The sequence below is a fragment of the Electrophorus electricus genome, chromosome 26, assembly GCF_013358815.1.
Source record: "Electrophorus electricus isolate fEleEle1 chromosome 26, fEleEle1.pri, whole genome shotgun sequence".
NCBI classification, from domain to species: domain Eukaryota; kingdom Metazoa; phylum Chordata; class Actinopteri; order Gymnotiformes; family Gymnotidae; genus Electrophorus; species Electrophorus electricus.
Window position 1 is genome coordinate 9,528,369 of NC_049560.1, and position 23,078 is coordinate 9,551,446.

General features: G+C 43.5%; 2 protein-coding genes across 4 annotated transcripts; both read left to right on the forward strand.

The window, feature by feature from the left end:
* The first annotated feature begins 3,135 nt into the window (after nucleotides 1–3,135).
* Nucleotides 3,136–18,872, forward strand: col6a2 (collagen, type VI, alpha 2). Of its 3 annotated transcripts, none has more exons than XM_027027373.2 (28): nucleotides 3,136–3,312; nucleotides 6,579–6,670; nucleotides 8,218–8,825; nucleotides 8,933–8,953; nucleotides 9,338–9,403; nucleotides 10,103–10,156; nucleotides 10,476–10,520; nucleotides 10,627–10,653; nucleotides 10,764–10,790; nucleotides 10,884–10,928; nucleotides 11,060–11,113; nucleotides 11,197–11,259; nucleotides 11,345–11,407; nucleotides 11,493–11,546; nucleotides 11,620–11,655; nucleotides 11,757–11,819; nucleotides 12,011–12,073; nucleotides 12,150–12,212; nucleotides 12,404–12,466; nucleotides 12,707–12,757; nucleotides 12,848–12,946; nucleotides 13,080–13,142; nucleotides 13,373–13,408; nucleotides 13,501–13,546; nucleotides 13,645–13,797; nucleotides 14,004–14,459; nucleotides 14,558–14,596; nucleotides 15,135–16,782. In XM_027027373.2, exons 2-28 carry the CDS (start codon nucleotides 6,598–6,600, stop codon nucleotides 15,428–15,430), a joined length of 2,727 nt encoding a protein of 908 aa, XP_026883174.2. In that variant the 5' UTR covers nucleotides 3,136–3,312; nucleotides 6,579–6,597; the 3' UTR covers nucleotides 15,431–16,782. The 3 variants fall into 3 exon arrangements, with proteins under 3 accessions (XP_026883174.2, XP_026883175.2, XP_026883173.2); XM_027027374.2 differs by lacking the exon at nucleotides 15,135–16,782 and adding an exon at nucleotides 17,205–18,872 and having other exon boundaries at nucleotides 3,157–3,312; XM_027027372.2 differs by lacking the exon at nucleotides 15,135–16,782 and adding an exon at nucleotides 17,205–18,872 and having other exon boundaries at nucleotides 3,209–3,312; nucleotides 6,582–6,670.
* A 752-nt stretch (nucleotides 18,873–19,624) lies between these two features.
* zgc:162816 (uncharacterized protein LOC571260 homolog) lies at nucleotides 19,625–23,041 on the forward strand. The gene is made up of 8 exons (XM_027027375.2): nucleotides 19,625–19,771; nucleotides 20,006–20,166; nucleotides 20,347–20,627; nucleotides 20,922–21,102; nucleotides 21,274–21,395; nucleotides 21,558–21,747; nucleotides 22,077–22,182; nucleotides 22,778–23,041. Exons 2-8 carry the CDS (start codon nucleotides 20,015–20,017, stop codon nucleotides 22,865–22,867), a joined length of 1,122 nt encoding a protein of 373 aa, XP_026883176.2. The 5' UTR covers nucleotides 19,625–19,771; nucleotides 20,006–20,014; the 3' UTR covers nucleotides 22,868–23,041.
* Nucleotides 23,042–23,078: the final 37 nt, after the last annotated feature.

Here is a 23,078-nt window from a genome sequence, read left to right on the forward strand (position 1 = left end):
GGCAGCTGGAGACAGAATATAGCAGCCTACTCTGAGAAGTACCCTTTATTTTGAAATTCCAAATTTGTCTTTTTATCATATTAAATGACTGCAGTTCATATTTCACCTGGCCTACTTTATTTTACAGAAACATATAATTAAGCAATTATCTATAATAAACAATTTATTACCAATTAATTAATCACTTATAATGGCTTTGCCTAAATATTTTTGTTTAATTATATTAAAAGAGGCTAGTGTCATGTTTGGTAACATTTGTTAAGGGTTAGTATTTCTACCATAACATACTAATTATGGCCAAATGTGAAGAGTAATGAGCAATTACTGTGGCCCATTCGCTGTGTTTTGGATCAGTAATAGAAAACAAATACAAACACTTGTAAAACTCAACTATGCCGAAGTTTGATGGTAGAATATTTCTGCTCTTAATCGCATAAGAGACTGAGCAGTGTTTGGAAGTCAAATCAAATCAAATTTATTTATACAGTGCTTTTTACAACAGATGTTTTCAAAAAGCAGCTTTACAAATGTCCAAGCCCAAGCCAAGTAGTGTATTTTTTTTAATCAGTGGCACTACTGTGATAATTTATGCGTAGAAACACATTTTTAGTTTTTGCAGTGAGATTTTAGCTCATGAGTCTGTAGCAGAGAGAGGAAAGCGCAGTCATTCCTTCAGAGTGAGTCATCCTTGGCCCTAGAGACAAAGCAGACACACTCCCTCTCTCTCTCTCTTTCTCTCTTCTCCTCACCCCTCTCTCTCCCTCACTCCTTTTTAAGAAAATAATGTGGCCCTAGCCAACACAGGAAAACGCACAAACGCACTGCAGACTTTTCTCCGTCAGCTGTCGAAGCAGGACTGGGAGTCATCTCCTCCTCCGCTACACAGCCCTGCATTAGTGAGATAGGGACGCTATCTGAACCCGTTTGGCCAGATCTTTTCCTCTCTTTGAGAAAGTGAAGACTAAACTATGATGCATGACTAGCCGTGGCTTGGTTTCTGTATTGTGGCGGTTTATGAAGAATGTTTCCGACAACTGTGTCGAGGGGAAAACACAGACATCGAGGAAGAAGAAAATCGGGATGAGGCATTAGTATGATAGAGACCCTGACCTAACTGGCTGCACACCACAGTGGTGTGAGCAGTGAACGTGCAGCTGCATGGACAAAGCTCAGTGCTGACAACTAACTGAACACACACCCCCACATATACACTATAAGGCAAAGAAACAGGACTAAAGAAGACAGCAAAAAGTGATTTCCTGTGTGTGTGTGTGTGTGTGTGTGTGAGTGTGAGTGTGTATGTGTGTAAGTGTGTGCGTGTGTGTGAGTGTGTGAGTGTGTGTGTGTGTGTGTGGCTATGGGGATTTATGAGCGGGGGTGCTGAATGTATGACGGTCTTAGTAAAAAGGGAGTGTATCATGTGTGTGTGTGTGTGTTATGAAGAGGCATTCTAGCTCGTGATTAGTTAACAAATAGACCTACCACAAAGTTCCAGGCTGATCCACGCTTTGCCATTTAACGTTTTATTTGGATCAGATGACTAATAAAACAGTTTCAGCTAAGTGCATTTAATTATCATGGTTTGTCCCACAAGAAACATTTCCAAACCTGGGTGACTTCACATACCGCAGACAATGGGAATGATTCCACTTAGCTCCGCTGTGCCTCGGTCAGCAGGAGTACTATCTATGACCAGTAGGAATGGTGTGGAAACTGACACTGTGCCCTGCAGGAGCTGAGCTACACCGGCCCATGCAGCCCATGCAGGTGCTCAAACATGCGTGCTGCAGAGCACGTTTCTGCAGAGTGCCCTTCATCGTGCAGACCCCGCCGTCTGCCGAATTAGGTAGGCTGTTGTCACTTCCGCAATCCGCCTCTCTCTCTCTTTTTTCCCAGACCCCTCAGTTTTTCGACAGAGGGGCAATTCCCCCCATATGGCCAAAGCAACATGACATCAATGCAGATGTTGGATAATGAACATAGGATGGGGAGGCTGTGCATGCACACAGAGATGATGATGATGATGATGATGTGTGTGTGTGTGTGTGTGTGTGTGTGTTTGTGTCCATATTTGCATTACACTTATGGGTCCTAAATCGTTTCACAAATATATTAAAATGTGATTGAAAAAAGAAACCTTCAGGTTCTTTTATAATGCATTCACTGACATTTTTCAAAGAAACACCAGTGAAAGTTCTGTTTAATGACCATTTCATCTTTTCATTGGAACTCGTAGGCACATCCTGTACAAAAGTCCCAAGAAAATACAATCGAATGCCAGGAATATTTGAGCCACCATTTTTCTGGTATATCATAACAGTACAAACAGTCCGGTGAATGTAAGTCCAATACTAAAATACTGTCCTTGCTCACATCACAAATTTTAGGATTTTAGAGTCATTTTTGTCTTCAGACAGAGTAGGAGCTGCTGTGGCTTTGGTATTTTTGTTTTATCTGCTGTGTCTAAGTTTTGCTGAGCTGTGGGTCAGAGGGGTCACAGCGTTACTGCCGGAAATACACTGCTTTTCTGTTCTCCATGGCAACGGTAAGGGAAACATGACGGTACTATCTGCCATGGATACGGCCTAACTTTAACACATCCACCAACTAGACCCATACACTGACTATATGTTCTCCAACAAAGTCTTTATTGTAATGTGTGAGCCCTAAGAGTGAAAATAGGTCGTGACGTTCCCATAAAGATATTTCAAAGAACACAAGAACCGTTGTGAGTACAGTTTTCATCACACTGCCATTATAAAGTCATCAACAGGTGGCGTTTATTTTAATCGCAGACAATTGTGTAATCGCCGGCCAAACTACCTCAGAAGAATATTATCACATTATCTAATGACGCCGAAGTCTTTGTTTTCGTGAATACTAACGAAGCTTGGATTGTCTTGCTGTCCGTCGCGTTTCCAAAAACACTGCACACGAACGTGCGCCCGCACATTTCCACCGGCGCGGCGAGGCGCGCCTCCACGGCACGGCGGCACCCCTCACGCCCTGCGAAACCGGGGACGGGCGGAAGCTTTTCGCCTGTGTAGATGCACAGCGTCGCCACGCGGGCAGAAGCAGCAGCGGCTGGCGCGTGATGAAATCCCCGCAGGCGCTCCTACCCGCCCGCGTGCCGAAGGTGGGGGGGTTGTGATCCGCGAGAGGGGGAGGCTTTGAGAAGAGGCGCAGGACCCGCTCCTTTCGTCCGGAATTAGTCCTGCTCGCTCTCATTCTCGCCGCTCGGTCGGGATGTACGCTTGATGCACCTTTGCATTATTCGACACCATCCGTCCAATCCCGAAGATTTTTCTTGAGGTAGGTCCGAACTTTCCGAAACTTGGCTCTGCGGAATGCAGGAGTGGGTCTGACAGTACAGCTGTGCGCTGATGAGGACTGGCTTTATGTGGATTCGGGCTCCAGCTAGCCTTTATCTTTGTGCACTTCACTTCAGATATTTTGGACAGTGCGTTGTGAGGTCTGCTTTGGGGCTGCAAACATACGGCTGAATTAATTCGGAGCGAGCTCGTAAAATAGTAATGCACCAACAAGCACCTAAACGGATGTTTTCACGCTATACCTGGCGTTTACCTGTGATTGCAAACAGACTATAGAACTGCGGCTCCGAGTTGTAGGCTGCTTCTAACTTGTAAGCGATGTCTGTAGCCCTGCGCTAGCGGTGCGCAGAAGCTCTGAGACTGGTCTTTAGGCTGAGCCCCGTTATCCTGTACTTATGTAGCAGCGTTATTTCTACGCAAACACTCTTCGCCGACTCTTCACAAAGACTCTTCGCCGTCATTAGTTAGATAATATGATAAAATGCTTCACGCGATTTTGAAATGAGTATTATTAGGCCTAAAGCCTAACAATAAATCGCAGTCTATGGGATGACCGTTGCACGGTGTTGCATTCAGGGATCCGTTGGAGGGCTATGTGCCTTAATCAGATCAGTGACTTGTGTCTGCAAGCGTTTTAGTTATCAAAGTCAAACGCGCCTGTGTGCGGGGGTGCAGTTCACAGTGCTGCCGCTAGGAATCCTAACACTTTTTTTTTTTTTGCCCGGGCGTAGCAGCGCCGGCCACTCCCTCTATGAAGCACGTTTATTTAGACTAAAACATTAGGATAATGTTTGTATTTGGAGTGTATACGTAGTTTATGTTCTTAAAATCGCTTTTAAAATGTTTTAAAGTGCGTTAAATACGCAGGTGAACGGCACTGCGCAGATTAATGCGACATAGCGTCACCCGTTGCTCCTGTTTCAGCTGGGAGGGAAATCTTAAACACTTTTTCCAAACGGTCCTTATTATTTATAATCCCTAGGTTTTTTTAGTAGAACAGTAGATTTCAATAAGACTCAAAGGCTTGAGTTTGTGTGGGTGAAGTAGGTGGGCCCCTAGCAGTAAAAGAGATCACAGATTAGGCCTTTGTCTTGCAACTGTCCAAGATGGAAAATATTCAGATTGCTGCTGGCACACAGGTTAAAGGTCTTCAGTATGTAATGGGTTTGTGGGATTCTTGTTATAAGCATTTACGGTTGCGGAGGCAGTAATCTTTGGTTCAGAAACTCTTAAGAGATTAAAGCAAACTGGTTTCAGTAACTGCATGCGCGTCTGCTCGTCGTCGTGCCATTCTTCTCGGGTGTGTGTCTTATTTGGGGAAAGAGGTCATATTAACCATTAGAAAAGGCACTTTGCCTTCTTAATCAGCTGTACATTTGAAAACCTTTTTTTTTTTGCCTGTTAAAAAGGATTGTGGGGTGTTTTAAATCTGTAAAGCCATGCTAACATAATAATTAAACAAACACAACTATAATTCTTAAGTCTTTCATTTTGTTTTTGCACTGATGTGCTAATAAATTTATACAAATTCACACTTGCAGGCCACTAATGACCATCAGTGTAACGTTAAAAACCAGTACATTCACATTATTTATTCCCATCTTCTCTCTGTAGTTTCTCCACTGCAGTGAAAAGTCTGCAAGTGGCTTTAAAAATGACGACATCAAATGTACTTCTCTGCTGTTCTACTTTTGGAGAATAATTTGTTATTTGGTAGATGTCTAAACAACTGCTGGGATAAAGTTCAGCCTGACACCAGAAAGACTCTTTCAACATACTTTCTATAGAATTTAGAGTAGATCTGGATTTCAGCGTTACTGAAATTTTCCCACATTTCGAATTATTATGTACAACATAATAATAATTAAAAAAAAAGAATTATTTCAGCGATGACATCAACATATGTGTATTAGGTGCCTGAGAAAAACTGAACAACTGCAGTCTGGGACAGAATCTTGTACTGAGTTTCCGCTAACCTCCTGTCAGTCACTTTCTGAAACACTGCACCAAGCTCGGTCACTCCGTTACCCCCCGCCCGTCCGTCAGGCTGAACTCATGGAGGCATCCAGTAAGCACTTGTACTGTGGACAGAAAACACACTGTGGTTCTGCATACAAGTGCTCCCACCCTGGGATCAGAGCTACCACGTCAACCTCCAAAATGAAATCATGACAACTTTGGTAATGCCACAAAACTGTAACTCTGCTGCCCGCCTGGATCTTAGAGGTGTGGTTTGTGTTCATGGATGAAAGAGTAGAAAAAACAATTCACCTGAGTGTTGTTGTGTTCACCTATTTAACCACTAGAGGGTGTGTTTCCTGAATGTTGACTGATGCACCTTTAAAGTGTCACAGGAATGGGAAATCTCCAGAGCACTACACACAATGCAGTTAAGCTCCCTATTGCTGATATGATGTTATTGTTATTGCAAGGGTGTCCAATCTTATCCACAAAGAGCCAATGTACTTGCAGGTTTTCATTCAAACTACATTGGAGCAACACCTGATTCCATGTCTGATTCCATACGTAATTCCATACCTAATTCCATTTTTCCAGTTCACTGGTCTCCTTGGTTGGAATGAAAGCCTCTTAGCAGATAAGACTGGATGTACTCCTAGTTCCATTCCCAGATGAATCGTTACCTCTCTGCTATTTTCTGTTTTTCTGTGACTGGCTGGCTAGTCACTGGGAAGCACTATGACCTCCACATCTCTGCATGCAGGACAGCTCTCAGCCAAGAAGTGGTCGAATATTCTTAGTGATGCTTCCATTGCCACAGTGTACTGTTGTCATTGTAATTGGACAGTTGGCAACTAAAATGGCTTATTAATTACTGTTACAAAAGTAAACCAGTCTGAAGAAGGTAAATACAGTGTATTACCTATACTTGCATCAAATAAGTAGTGTCTAATAGAGCCCAGATCAATGATTATTATGCAGATTAATCTGCCCATTATAGTAAACCTCTCCTTTGTTTTGCTAAAACAGTCAAGCAGTCAGTGTTACAATATCCAGGAGAGAAATGGTTTTAAACTATTAAGCTACTATTCTAAGAGAAATTCTGATGATGGCGTATGAAGGGGGAATATTATGAATACTGTGGAACTCTCCATCAGGCACCCTTCTGGTTTGAGAATGAGAAAGCGCATCATAAATGCGTGTGATGCCAAAATGCCATCATCTTAAGGTTGTTTTGAGGTTTAAAGTGCTGTTTTGAATGATCACTGGACCTGCGTCTTTCTTCAGAAGGAGGCAGAGAAGGACAATGCTGTCTAAAGTCCTCGTCCTGTACTTCCTGTACGGAGTGTCGGTCTACAGCCAGATTCCTTCGTGCCATCGTGAGTGGTCTACACGTTTCACTGTTCCAATGCCTCGTTGACGTATTTTTCACGTTTACATTAACAGTATTTAGGAGACGCTCTTCTCCAGACTTACAGAAGAATTATTATGTGCCAATTAATATTAATGAAATTCTCATGAATCTTAAAAATGTGACAGAATTTTAATTTGCAGCATAAGTCATATAGTGGAGTTAATAAGTAATTGGACACTGACACCGAAATCGTGTACATTGGATTTGAAATGAAAAAAAAAAAAGTCTATATATACATAAAGGGCAGGATATCAGCCTTGATATGAGGACATCAAACAGGAACCACAGCTCTTCTATACACCGCCTCCCAGTTTGAGGGGAACATACGTAATTGGACACCCAAACCACGAGTACAATATTACATTTAGTACTTTGGCTGCAAATCTTTTATAATGGCTTCCTCGCTGCGGCCCAAAGACTGGACTAGATGTGGGCTGGGCTCAGACAGACCATCTGTGCCATTGAAACATTTAATGACTTATCTGTGATTGATTTATTCTGATTTTGAGACTTGCGCTGGCCTGTTTTACTGGTATTAACACTTCTTTGGATCTCCAGTTAATACGTAATAAATAATAATATATAATACATATAATAATACATTATTACAAAATAAATGTAAATGTCCCATATAGATAGACTCAACTAGAACTCTTTTTTAGCACCCTCATATGAAATTTAACCCCTTACCTGATTCCTTAGGAATATGTATTAAAATGTTGTAGCTCACCGATTTAAATCCATTCTGCACTTTAACCGCATAATTATTGTCTCATTTACATTTTAAATCCAGTGTGCCCACAGTTGTCACTATGTAATTATGATGATATATATATGCACACCTATACAGTAGATGGAGAGAGCACAGAGTTTTCATGGTTTTAATAGAAGTCATGCATGAGATTCATTCTACACTGGATTAATTAGCTAATTAATTCAACTAAATAACTCGCTTGAGATGCCAAAAGAAGACAGGCTGCTCACTTCATGGGAATCATGGGAATGAGGGCTGTTTCGTTCCCAACAGCTAGTAGTGGGCGTAACATTAATGACCTCACTTGAATACAGTTTAGTTATTATGGCAGGGAAGTTGGGAATGCTTAGGAAAAAGAGGCCATCTTTTCCCTTCTTGGACTCCACTGCTCCATTCAGGAGTGACTGTAATACTTTAAACATCTTGAAATTTGAACGTAAGCTGGTTCGTCTAATGGTTTTAGTAACACTTGTACAGCCTGAAAGACTTCCATTACAAAGGCAGAATTAGTCCAACATCTCTATACATATTTGATGATGGATGATGTATAGAATTCCCTTTCAACTACATTGCTTGCAATATTAATAAAACAAAATATTGTTTTATATGCAGTATGAAACTGTAACATAATATAATATTAGCATTGCTGCAAATAAATACAATATAATATAAGAGAAAAATGTTTTCATGACGTTGTGCAATCTGTGCAATTTCAAATATCATCTCACTTCTGCATTTCTCTGTCTTCTGTTGTTCAGAAAAGCCCGAGTGCCCGATTGACTTGTTCTTCCTCATCGATACGTCGGAGACTATCGCCCTACAGGAAGATCCTCCGGGAAGCCTGGTGGAGAGCGTCAAGGAATTCACCATCACCTTTGCCCAGAAGCTGGAGAATGTGGACTACAAGGACCGGGTGAAGATCAGCTGGTCGGTGGGGGGTCTTCACTTCTCCATGAGGCAGAAGCTCATCAGCGCTCTCGATAGCAAGAACAAGTTCATCGAGAAACTGAGGTCTATCCAGTACCTGGGCAAGGGCACGTTCATCGACTGCGCCATCACGAACATGACCACGGAGATGCTTCGCACGCCGTCCAAACCCAATGTCAAGCGCTTTGCCGTCGTCATCACGGACGGTCATGTGACAGGAAACCCCTGCGGGGGGATCAAGGTGGCCGCTGAGCGGGCTCGGGACGAGTCCATTAAGTTGTTTGCGGTAGCGACGTCCATGAACCTCGATGAAATTGGCCTCAGAGAGATTGCAAACTCGCCAGCTGGGGTTTACCGCAGCGACTACATGGCTGTCAGTCTCACCGGAGCTCGACCTCTCATCTTAACCGAGACCATTGACCGTATCTACGACACAATGGTACTGTTGTTCTTTGAACAGCATGATATTAAGGTGTCTTCCAACATGCAAACATAGTATGACACAGCGTGACCCGTGTGTGATGTTTTCTGTGTTTCTCCCACCAGCTTCATCTGGCATACCAAGAGGTAAGACCCCTTCTACGGTATTTCTCATACTCTTGTTCTCCGAAGCATGATCAGAGTGTCAAATAGTATTTATTACTAAGGGCATTATTATACAAAAGTATGAATCTTCAAATTATTGTAGATAAATGGATAATATACTTTGATTATTCTTGAGGGTTTTCATGTTTATAGGAGTCAGTGTAGTTTACTTTGTAGATATGTGTATATACAACTTTAGACCACTAGGGGTTGAGCTGATGGGTCAGGTGATAAGTCATGTGTTAAATGGGACCACCCAACAGCAATATGTTTGGATAGTAGATTACTGGATGAGCTTAAGGAACACTCTATCCATGCAAGAAAGTGGTTACCAAGAACTGTTGTCTCTTTTTAATGTTCTGACAGTGCTACAGTCTCAGGTGCTTGGAAACTCCTGGACCTCCAGGACCCGCTGGGTATAGAGGACAAAAAGTGAGACTGGATTTCACTATACTCCATTATATTCCATTATCCTCCATTATCCTCCTTTATATTCCATTATACTCAACTATACTTCATTGTACTCCATTATATTCCATTAAACTCCACTGTACTCCATTATCCTCCATTACATTCTATTATAGTCCATTATACTCAACTATACTCTACTATATTCCATTATCCTCCATTATCCTCCTTTATATTCCATTATACTCAACTATACTCCACTATATTCCATTATCCTCCTTTATATTCCATTATACTCAACTATACTCCACTATATTCCATTATCCTCCTTTATATTCCATTATACTCAACTATACTCCACTATATTCCATTATCCGCCATTATCCTCCTTTATATTCCATTATACTCAACTATACTCCACTATATTCCATTATCCTCCTTTATATTCCATTATACTCAACTATACTCCACTATATTCCATTATCCTCCTTTATATTCCATTATACTCAACTATACTCCACTATATTCCATTATCCTCCATTACCCTCCTTTATATTCCATTATACTCAACTATACTCCATTATCCTCCTTTATATTCCATTATACTCAACTATACTCCACTATACTCCATCATTCTCAGCTGTTGTGATGTGTTAAAGCTGCCAGTATTATACTCTACTCCTCTGTCTTCTCTAAGTTGATATCCTTTCACTAATTTGACAGGGTGCTAAAGGAGACCACGGTGTATCTGGTCATAAAGGTGAAAGGGGTCGCCCTGTGAGTACAAACCCATTCAGAGCTACACGGTCATATTTACGGACATAAATATAAATACTACGGACATAGTCATAATTGTATCATCTGTAAATGTAAAAACTCTGTAAGTGCCAACCAACACCACAAACCAAAAGGCTGTATATCGTCCATCAAATGTACTCGGAAAAAGCACATTACACTACCCATTAATAGAATACAATACAGTACACAGGATCCTAATTCTAAAGTGATCATGACAACCAAACAAGTTGTGTGTCGTAATTGAATGTACAGCTTGCCAAAGCAAATGTAACATTTTTTCTCACTCTCTCATCTGCAGGGTGACCCTGGTATCGAGGGTCCCATTGGTCACCCTGGACGAAAAGTAAGTCATTCACATTGTTCAGTCCCTATCTTTTTTTAAATAAATGATTATTTATGTGTCTATAAATGTGTATTTATCTGACTGTTTTCATCATCTGTTCGTTTAGGGAGAACGTGGTCTGAAAGGTGAAAAGGTACAGTGCATTTTAAACATGACCTCTGAAGATAACCGCAGGACTTGACCTGAATTCCACAAAGCAGAAAGCCAGTGTTGAATAAACACATATTTTTTTTTAACTTACAGGGAGATATCGGCACCCAAGGGAAGAAGGTAAAGTCCTCCGTCGCTGCATTCCCAATGATGTGTCAATGGCCTGTTGCTTTAAAGTACTATCATAATGTGTGATGTGTCTTCGCTGTCTAGGGAGTTGAGGGGTTGGCTGGACGCAATGGCACAGATGGTCAGAAGGTGAGCGCAAACACTGAACGTCTAGAACGTCTAGGATCTATAGTTTCATTGTGCTTTTTAGTTAAAAATCCAATTCAAAATGTCAGTTTTCAGGCCATCTGAATCAAATGCAAATGTAAATATGTTTGCAGGGGAAAATTGGCCGCATTGGGGCCTCGGGCTGTAAAGGAGACCCTGGTGACAAGGTAGGCGAGCAACTCAGGGTTTGAGCGGAAACCTGAAAGCGTATTTGAACGTGTGTCTTGATGCATGTCCATTCATTTGGTAGGGTCCTGATGGCTATGCAGGAGATGTAGGAGACCCTGGTCAGCCAGGGGCCCCTGGAGACAAGGTTTTACATTGGTTTTACATCTATGTTGTTGTTGTTGCTGCTATGTGTTAACTTTGCAGTGTAAAACGCTTCATTTTCTTTGTAGGGAGATCCAGGTCGTCCCGGGAGACCAGGACCCCCAGGCCCAGCTGGAGAACCTGGCGCCAAAGTAAATAAATCAATACGTAGATGGATAGATTGATTGACCGATCTGAAATCAGTTGGTCTGTAATTGACTGTCTAATTCCCCTTAGGGTGAGAGAGGAAGTCCGGGAACACCTGGCTTTCCAGGGCAGAAGGGGTCTACTGTAAGTGGTATTCATTTATATGTTTGTTTGTTGACAGATTTTCCAACTTTAACCATTTCATTGTATATAACAGGGAATGGCAGGAAGCCCTGGACCTAAAGGGGACCCTGTAAGTAGAAATATGTATATGTTATTTGAATTACAGTGCATTGTGTATCTTGGCACAGTGGTTTTACTGGGCTCTGTGGACATTTGCCGTTCTGTTGATAGGGTAGAAGAGGAGACCCTGGGCCAAAGGGGAGCTCGGGACAAGATGGAGCAAAAGGAGAAAAGGTGTGTCTCATTGGCTGCTTTAACTGTGAAGGTTGGTCTCATTGGCTGCTTTAACTGTGAAGGTGTGTCTCATTGGCTGTTTAATACAGAATCTGATTGGTTTGCCGTTACATGTAAGGGAATTAACACACGGCCAGTTGTCCCTTCTGTCCTCACTGACACAGTGCTGAGTGAGCGAGTGTGTGTTCCAGGGCGAACCAGGTCCGGAAGGCTTACGGGGACTTGCAGGAGAAGATGGAAACAAAGGTGCTAAGGTAACTTGCACAGTGTGCCACTGCCATGTCCCGAGGACCTCCCGGGCCACATGTGTAACCTCCCCAATGTGTTTAGGGGGATCAAGGACTTCCAGGACCAAGAGGCTCACCAGGTGTTCGAGGGGAGCCCGGGAGAAATGTAAGAGCACTGTACAGCAATACCTGCTCCCCATACTGCTCCAGTCAGCAGTGAATAAATGTGTTTGCCACTGGCAGTAAAGTGTGGGAACACAGAGAAGCCGTGGGCTGGTTGGGCTTTGTACTGGAGGAGCTGGTTATAAGCCAGCCAATAAGTGGAGAGATAAAGGAAGACGTGTTTTTTGTTGTCAGGGTAGCCGTGGCGATCCCGGAGAAGCAGGCCCCAGAGGTGACCCGGGCCCCCCTGGCGCAAGTGTATGTCCACCAGTATCTAGCTCATTTCAGTTTCAAAATGATTACTGACACAGTAATATACCATATGTTTTTCTAATTCACGCTTATAAACTTATTAGCTCTGTCCCACACAGCAAAACTCAGTGTGGAATTAACACCTACAGCATTGAATTCACTCAGTGAACACCCAGTTTCCTGGTGTGCAGGTTTTTCTTTAATGATATATGTTTCGAATGCAGCTGATTATGTCTCTTGCTATAGGGAGATACTGGCAGACAGGGATTCAGCTATCCAGGACCGAGAGGACCAACGGTACTGTCAGAGTTATTCAGTTCAGGTTTCATTTTATATATGAAGACACGATCCACAGCCACTGATATAAACCGTTGATGTGTTCTGTAGGGTGACAGGGGAGCGAAAGGCAGATCTGGACCCAGGGGAAGCAGAGGGGACTGTGGACAGAAGGGAGAACCGGGAGAGAAGGGCCCAACAGGAGAACCTGTGAGCACCACGTCTCTGAATACGCTCGCGTCTGCTTCTCTCCGGTTATCACATTCCCAGACGCTGGCAGGCTCTCTTTAACACAGTACGTGGACGTTAGACGCACAATGACTTTGGTTGTTCTTAACGTCAGGGAGAACCTGGACCCCAAGGTGAGCCTGGACCAAGAGGGCCCAGAGGAGACCCGGGAAGAGACGTGAGTGCAGAGCCTCTTCACGCTGTACTGGATCCAGTTGATGTTCATGTCCTTGCATATCAACAGAACTGTCGTACATATTACACAACACTAAGCATTAGCTATTTATAAGGGATACAGTTCAACAATATATCAGTAGTATGTTTAAAAACAATACACTGAAATATAAGGGTATCGAAGAAGCCTTGAGTTTCAGCCTTCAGCTCACAACTCCTTTTTTATTTGGTCAGGGTGATCCAGGACCTGAAGGAGATCCAGGACTCACTGTAAGTGCAGGAGGTTTTTATTATTATTTTTGAGCTCGGCAAAACCGTGCTTCAGTTCAGTGTTTTCACTAGATTATGTTAATTCGCCTCAGGAATGTGATGTGATGAGCTACATCAGAGAGACCTGTGGGTGCTGTGGTAAGTGACTTTGACAGCCCACTGGAGATCAGCGGTACATCTGCACACTTTGGAGTTCTGCAGCTCTCTTGCTTTATCCCTGTCCTCTCTGGTATCAGACTGCGAGAAGAGATGTGGCGCCTTGGACATTGTGTTTGTGATCGACAGCTCAGAGAGTGTTGGGCTAACCAACTTTACGCTGGAGAAGAACTTTGTCATCAACACCATCAACCGACTGGGCTCGATGGCGAAAGACCCCAACTCCGAGACAGGTGGGACTGACTCACAGGTTCTCCCAGCACAACCCAACGTAGCGTAGGACCGATATGCTGGGCACAGTGTAGCCCAAGAGAGTAAGTACAGCACATGAGACTGTTCTGCTGTACAGGTCGCCTAAACGCAGTGCCAGGCAGCATGCTAATGTTAATGTTGACACGCGAGTGGTGTCGAGTGGTGAGTATGAGGTCTTGTCTCGCAGGAACACGGGTTGGCGTGGTGCAGTACAGCCACAGCGGGACCTTCCAGGCCATTCATCTTAACGACTCCAAGATCGACTCATTGTCGGCCTTCAAAGATGCCGTGAAGAAGCTGGAATGGATCGCTGGTGGCACCTGGACTCCCTCCGCCCTGAAATTCGCCTACGACAACCTGATCCGTGACAGCCGACGCAGCAGGGCGAAGGTGACCGTGGTGGTGATCACCGACGGCCGCTTCGACCCCCGGGACGACGACAAGCTGCTCAACTATCTCTGCACGAACAATAGCGTCGATGTGAACGCCATCGGGATCGGAGACATGTTTGAGCAGCCTGAGGAGAACGAGAGTCTGAAGTCCATTGCCTGTGAGGAGCAGGGAAGGGTGACAGGAATGAGACGATTTGCCGACCTGGTGGCAGAGGAATTCATTGACAAAATAGAGACTGTGCTCTGCCCCGGTGAGCTCTCTTTATCCACGCGTGCAACCTCAAGCTCACGCCTTTCACATTCAGTGCTTCTGCCGTCCTGACACAAACAACTTTGTTCTGCGTTTTAGATCCAGTGATTGTCTGTCCTGATCTTCCGTGCAAATCGGGTAAGATCTCAGCTCACTTCTGAGTGCCTTTTTGACAATCTCCGCTGTTTGCGATTAAAGCGTCCGTGATTGAAGTCCGTGCTGCTTAGACTGACATCGATAGGCCCTATTTATAAGGGCTCAAGTGGAATTAAAGTAAGATTTTGTATTCATGATGCACTTTTATGCAACACATCACACAAATCTTACTCTCCATTTCCACTTAACTAAAAAGCGATGAGGGAGAGGTAAATGAAAAAAGGGGAAATTAAAAGTAATTTTAAAAAATCTGCTTCCAAGAATAAATCTGAAATATTTAAAACATTCAGGAATACAAGGAAAACCTCAAAATCATGATGCAAATATTGTCTACTGAATTCCTGATCAAACATCAACTTAGTTGAAATAAACAGTTTTAAATATAGTTTTAAAAATGGTAAGTCAGGTTGAATTATTTACAATTTTAGCCGTCAACCTAAGCATAGCCTCCACTGTACTCAGTGGGCGGAGCCAGTTGCTCAGAGACCCCTACATTTATTGTCTCATCGCTCACTTGCAGATGTGACACCCCAGTGGAATGGGTACCCCTTACATGGACCGTTTGCAGAAGAGGGGACGGAGAATCCTGTCCCGAGCACTGTACTGAGCATCTCAAAATTACTCAACTCCCTACAGGAGGCCAAGCACCCTGAAACCTACACCAGGGCTGTAGCCACCATGGCCTACACAGCCCAGAGAGCCAAGTTTGCCATCGGACCAGAAAAACAGCAGTGGACCGATCTGTTCATTGACTCTTTCAGAGTTGTCTATGGCGACCTATTGGGCGACCCCAACAAAGCTCTGGGGTTATGTTAGGGCACGCTGGCTCTGGATTCGGCCCGATTCGGCACTTAAACAATGGCTGTGGCTTTAAGCTTTTGATATTAAAAATTGGTTGCTCTTGGCCTCTCTGTAGAACTATACTTATATAGTATATAAACACATAGTTACTAAAACCTCTAAAGGCTAGCTGGTCTTAGCATGATAGAACTAGAACTAAACTGTTAGAACTATCCTAATTTGATAAGTAACTTTATTCTGAACGGGCTATATTAATGGACAAAAGTTTAAAAAACAAAACAAAAAACCTCATATTGGCCAGTTGGATGACCACTGCTTTTCTGACTCGGAGAAGACCATAAGACCATGCGAGAAACACAACCCTCTTCCTTCTGACCTCTCCTGCTGCTTTGTTTCCTCAGCACAGTCTTCTCGAACGAGACAAACGGCGGAGTTAATGAATCCTGATGGACTGTGGGTCACATTGCTTATGCAGTATACTTCTACTAGCCTGTGCTAAGCTGCTTGAAGTCTCAAGACACGGGAGGTTGTAATATTTGATTCGATCGTCACAGTATTGACACAGAAGGAGATGTCTCACAGCTGGGAATAATCAGCTCTGATCACACAAACTCAGACTGCAAATATTTATTTTATGGTGAACTATCCGGTTTATTTTTAATCGTGCGTTACGGTTTTGCACTTTGCACATTCCAAAATCTCAGATTTTTGGGCCGAGAAGCTTCGATAGAATAGCACATATTTACACGCATCATCCACAGTGGTTACTCAGAAGCCAAAGGAGATCTCTCACATCAAACAGCATGGATGGTGAAAGCTCCGTGCAGTCACGGTGTGCTAGAGATGGTGTGGTGGTGGCTTATTATCTGGTGTCATCGGTATTTAATCATCTACTAACAAGTTTTCGAGTTTGGAACCGTACCATGTATTCAATTGCAGCACACTAAATACTTTAGTCCTACATTCCAAAACACACCGTGTAGAGTGGGAGAAGCGCTCAGAGAACATGCACAGTTAGATTTGAATACTGTGTGTAAGTTTCAGGTATTGTCTACAAATTGTAGGTAATGGTTAGCAAAGCATTTCACTGGGAACGAACGGTAAATACACAAATCTATTCATTAACGAGAAGAAATGAGAGAAACTCAAAGAAAATATGGAATGTTTTTAAAAAAAATAATTCTGTGTATGAAAATGGTGAAAGCAGGAATGCTGTGAATGCAAACTGGCTGTAATGTGGCTGTTTTATGTAATAGTGTTGTATATTAGGAATGTGATTCAAAACGACAGCTCTAGGACCGCAATGACTACATCCTGGATAAGGTGGCATTAATGCTGTCTCGCATCCATTAAACACGTGTAACAAACGCTTTGATTTGCTGCCTTTATTTATTGTCTAATTTGAGTCAGTTATTATTTTTGTTGTTATTCATTAACACAAGGTCTAGTTTAGTCCGTCAGTTACACTATATCCGGGATTTACTAAGATCTAGTAGAGTCCCTCAGTTACAGTGTACCCAGTGTCAAACAAAACCACAAAGAATATAGTTTTGCTTAATATAATAGATGTTGGGTCACTATGATAATTATGATTGACTCTGGGTCCAGATTGATTTATTTTAAAAGTTCAGTCCTGTTCTACTATGGTTTAGTAGTCAAGAAATTCCAGAATCCCAAAAAAAGGAACTGTTGGTAAAATCCTGTCACCGTACTGTTGTAGCTGCGTCATACACGTTAAACTGATTCAGTGATGTTCCATGACACCAGTGTTTGTGTTTGTCTTCGGCAGATCCGGCCGTAGCGAATTGTATCCAGCGGCCAGTCGATCTTGTTTTCCTGCTGGATGGCTCAGAGCGCATGGGTCTGGAGAACTTCCGCCAGGTCCGTGAGTTCGTGGAGAAGGTGGCTCACCGCTTGACACTGGCCCGTGGCGACGGCGACGAAAGAAACACACGAGTGGCTCTGCTACAGTATGGCGACAAGGACCGCCAAGAAGTGGCCTTCAGACTCACGCACAACCTGACCGTCATTGCCGATGGCCTGTCGAACATGAGATACCTGGACTCTGCATCCAACCTGGGCAGTGCCATCATCTACGCCATTAACAACATCCTGATGCGCGGTGCCACCCGATTGGCTCGCCGGAACGCCGAGATCTCCTTCGTCTTCATCACCGATGGCGTCACCGGTAACAAGAACCTGGAGGAGGGCATCAGCTCTATGCGCAGGGCAGAGGGCGTTGCCACCGTGATCGCTATGGGCAGCGATGTCGACCAGGAAGTGCTGACGAAGCTTGCTCTCGGAGACCAGTCGGCTATTTTCAGAGGACAGGATTTCAGCCAACTGTCCAAACCCAGCTTCTTTGAGCGCTTCATTCAGTGGATCTGCTGAGGGTTGGGGTGCTCTTATGTACTAGTGGAGGTGGAGACTGGATGTACTCATGGAGTCAGCTTGATCATCAGGGTCAGTGGCAGGGTTGTCCTCCATCTATCAGCTCTGTAAGCTCCACAGATACATGACCTTTGGAAATGGAATGAATTTACAGAATATATATATATATATATACACCTTTACAGAATTCTATATATATATAAATTTACAGAATTCTATATATAGAAAGATGTGTGGGTTACCCCTCATAATCAAGCCAACTCCATGACATACCAGAGGACTTAGAAGAAGGGAGCAGGAAGACACTGCAAAAAAGTTAAAAGACAAACACTACAAAGATTATTTACTGAATGTTTAACTTTTTGATAAAGTTGTGTTGCTATTGTAGATTTTTTGGGGGTTTTTTTTTTTTTTTGGAAAAGGGCTCTACATTTATTTTTATTTTTTACATTTAATATTTGTTTTTATTTGTATTCACACCAAGGTGCTAAACCAGAGTTAGACTGGAGTTTTACCTGGATGTCTTTGAAAGACATCGGTCACGTATCAGATACAATAATTCTAATTCAGGGTTAAATGAAACTGTTTAGACAAATACAAGCGTCACATTGTCTCTGTCAGCAGTAGTCGGTTTGGTATTTCATCCTACTTATTTAATCTTTTAAAGAGCCATGCTGTAGTGTTCAAATTTCTTTTGCTTTTGTATCTCCCTGACACACAAACCCTGTGACTCCACAGCTAGTCTCAGGAATGTACCAAAATGACCCTACACCCCTTGCTTCCAAACTCATATGTGCTCATGAGTGAGTGATGTGTTAAAGAACCTACGATTTTAAATGATGTACTACAGAGATGTTCGCATACTTAGTTATGAAGAGTAAGAATTAGCAGAAGCCCCGTTTTGAGCATTTTAAAAGCACTGTAATCAGCTGTACTGAGTATATGTTAGGATGCCATTATGATGAAGGCTGTAATTTTGACATGCTGTAGCACATTTGAAGGATGTACCCTCGGTTGTTTTTGTCCACTTCAGTATTACTACAATAAAATCGGCTGTGGTAAACTACATGGCGTGTGCTTGACATTGTTACTGCACAGTGTAAAATTACGATTAAACATAGAGTAAGAGTCCCGTCCCGTCCCCCGGTCATTTTGTACAACAGACTGCAAAATTCCTGCTCTCGATTACACTGCACGGTAAAGTCCAGCCAGTCAAATTCCCAATCATCTGACGAAGGAATGTCTGTTTGAAGAAAGACGACGATAAACGGCATTAACCACACCTTTCCTCAAAAATATGACTTCCTTGGTCACATTCCCTTCTATTACCTCTGTTCTCTTGATGAGGTTTGTTAGTCATATACTGATCATGATGGTATTGAAATAAACATAAAATAATCCAAACAATTAAAAAGTTGGCGCTTTGCATGTCCCCCAGGACAGGAATAACAGCCACTGGCTAGTACGCTTGTTCATAGATGAGGGGGACCAAAAGGCATTCACTGTGAGATATATGACTAAATTCGGATATCGTGGGACAACTCAGTACCTCCACCCAACATCTTGTTGCTACTGTTTCCATTTTCCCGTTGCGCCTACAAACCTCTCAGTGGGACCTCAGCCAGTTTTTGTCGGGAGATTTTGTCATTTCTGGTGGTTAATTCAGCTGTTGTAACTTCTCATCGCGTCCGACTCCGAAACAACCAGCGGACGTTACGACACTTGGCATAAATTCAGCATAAGCGATCACAAAACCCAGGACCAGATTTCGGATTCCAGTTCCTGGGGTTCCTCTAACGTAGGCTACATGAACGGGAGATCTGCGCGCATAGGTCGGTAACACTCCCCGGGCGGGGCTGGGAGCCCTCATATACAAACGTGCAGTTTGGTCCAGAGGACACTCTGTACGTGGGACGAGGAAAGTCTTCGCGTCTAACGTTTGAATGTGGCTTTTCCTCTAGTTGGGTAAGTGGGACATACTTAAATAAAGTATGTAAAGTAGCAAATGACCTTGCTGGAAAACGGTTGCTTAGCGGTCCGTGGTGTTATTCTAATGATCGTGCTGTTTGCGGTGAGCCAGACGTTTGCAGCATTTGCTGTTTGCAGCGAGCCAGTCTGCTTGGCGCGGGTTCTGCATCTGCTTTACTGGTTTTTTTTTTTTTTTTTTTTTTTTTTTGTTGTTTTTTTGCGTTTCTGCAGTAGTTTACCATGGCCGACACTGCCGAGTTCATCAAGGACCTGTGTACTCCTGCTTTTGTTGTGGACCTCGATGTCGCGAAGAGAAACGCAGCAGTGATGCTGGATCGCTTCCAGAAGCTCGGCGTTCAGCTACGACCTCACATGAAGACCCATAAAACACTGTGAGCTCGCACTAGGGTGTTTGTCTTCATAAGATAACTGCATAGCTTCGACACTGCTATCTAACGCCTATTCATCTTTAAACTCCTGAAACGCAGTTTCAGCGACTCGACTCCTGGAGAGTTTTATTGCGCTATTACGCAGCGATGATGGCGCGTTAAATAGCGGCTTTTTCCCCACAGCGAGTGCGCCGACATCATGACTGGCGGCTCTCGCCGCTGCATCGTCGTGTCCACGCTGGCCGAGGCGTCTTTCTACGCGGACCACGGCTACGACGACGTCCTGTACGCGTATCCGCTGCCGCGCGACAAGGTGCAGCGCTGCGCGGAGCTGTGCGAGAGGATGGCCTTGTTCCACGTGCTGCTGGACAACGGCCCCGCGCTGCAGGAGCTGAAGAGGAGGCCGCTGAAGCAGGGCAAGCTGTGGCGCGTGTGGATGAAACTGGACTGCGACAACGGCAGAGGTGTGAAGTACAGAGTGACCTCACCTTTGGCCAGCTCACATGTTTAATGTACCTGTGAGGATTATTTAAACAGCTTTAACTGGATGTAGCACAAATGACGATTAGTGAGATTACTAATTAAAAGGATTTAAACTCACAGTTGCCCAATCTAGTAGAAACTAATATATCCATGTCAAGGAAATTTGACCTTGCAATGATTGATTTTTTTATTATTATTATTTTTTTTTTAAAGTGGAAATCAGTTAACATGGTGAGCGATTTAGGTTTTCCTTGCTTTTTTGCTCTGGGTCTTAGCGGGGGTTCTTCACTCTGAGCCTGCCGCTCTGCAGTTAGCCCGGGAGATCTCTGAGACCACAGGAGTGGAGTTGTATGGGATCTACGCGCACTGTGGAAACACCTACGGCTGTAAGGGGCGAGAGCAAATCGAAGCTATCGCACAAGAAACTACCACAAATCTACTGCAGTTTATGGAAAGGTATGCTGTCCCGGTCACTTGCTTATCTGAATGGTGCAAAGTTCTTGTTTTGTCATGCAAAAAAGGAGAGAATTCTTCTTTACAGGTTCATAGTCCTCTTGGTACTAATTTTCCTAATTTTTGCAATGCCTCCTGTGTGATTTTATGTCCTTTGTCACCTGTATGTTACAGACTAAAGGCCATTGGAATCCAGGGTCTCAAGTCTAGCATCGGATCCACTCCTTCTTGTAGTCACCCGGTTCCAGATATGGCCATGTTGAGTGAAGTCCACCCTGGCAATTATGTATTTTATGGTCAGTGGGATGTCCTGTCATTTTCTCGGCTGGGCAGAGGGGCTTGCTTTGCTGGGATTCTGATTCGTTAAAGCTCACTGGAAACAGAATTGTGCTTTTGGATGAGACGTTTGACCCTGCGCGAGTGCCTTTCACTCTGTACGTCTGTTGTGTGACGTGTAGATGTGCAGCAGTCTTTGATTGGCTCCTGCAGACTTGAGGACGTCGCAGTGCGGGTGCTGACGAGGGTCATAGGTCATTACCCACACAGGAACCAGTTACTGGTGGACAGTGGCTGGGCTGCCCTGAGCCAAGATGGTGGCGGGTGTTTACCCACGGGCTACGCTGTCATCCAGGGGCACCCAGAACTAAAGTAAGACAACGTTGGAAACCTTAGGGGCAATCACAATTTATTACTGTACTGGGATCATCCTATAGGAGCTAGTGGAGCACTGAAAATAGCAGTGCGCTATGTGACTTATTGGTGTCTAAGAAAATGTATTGTAAATGTATAAGGCTGGTTAACGCTTAATATATTAATTACATGGAGCAAATGTTCCTTATTGACCATTAATTGGGTTAAGTTTCTATAATATCACAAAAGCATGCAATAAAGATTTGCAGTATGGATGTGCAAAATGACCAGGTGACATGTCTGAGTAGTATCCAGAATAAAGTGAAAGGATTTGTTTCGCTGGGCAGACTGACGTCCATGACTCAAGAGCACGGCCGAGTGGAGCCTGTCTCTGGACCGCTGGACTTTGGCCAGTTCCCCCTGGGCTCGATGTTCTCCCTTATACCGTACCATGTGAGTGGCTAGAACTCTGACCACATTAAGTCCCAACAAGCAGCCAAGCCATGTGTTTATATAATACGATCAACATGTGAGGCTTATGTGCTACGTGTATCCTGGAAAATCTACTTCCTCCTTCCCTCAGGTGGTACAAATACTACAGAGGTGATGTGCATGCAGAAGAGGTCGCACTTTTGCTATTTCTGTTGATGACAAAGTGACTGTTGCGCATCTGTTCTGAAGCGTTGGTGCAGAGACAATATAAAGAGAAGGATGGAATATGGCCCAGATTGTTTCTGTGCAGAGCTTTTCTGTTTGAAGCATATTGAGTAATGTGACATCCAAGTAAGGCAGCTATGACTCACCTATTAAATTTGCCTAATGCCTCATACTCGAGGATGAGGACTTTGCTCGTGTTCCCCATCTGTTCAGATCTACCATCTTCAGTTGGTGTATGAATGTGATTTCCCCCTGAAAGCCAGAGAACAAACTCCATTTTAATTCTGAAATGGACACAGTGGATCTTTGCATGTAATTGAAACATTTTTCCCCATTTAAACAGGACAAAAGCAGACTTTTCAGTGAATGCTGTTTTGGCGTTGTTTTCCAGGCTTGCGCCACAGCCATGATGTACCCGGTCTATAGTGTCCATTCCCAAGGCAAGATTGTGAGCACTTGGAAACCCGTTCGTGGATGGTAAAGAGACCCCACTAAAGGAAACGTATTCCTTAGTAAAGCTCGCCAGAAATGTTAGATAATGACACAAAGGTAGAGAATGTTTGATGCCACGTCTGAATTTTTTTTCTCCCAAATTGATTGTATAAATATGGACTCTCAATAAAATAATTGAATGCCGACCTCGGCTTGCACAGATCGTTGTTTTCGCTTGTGTTTTCTACATGTGCACCACT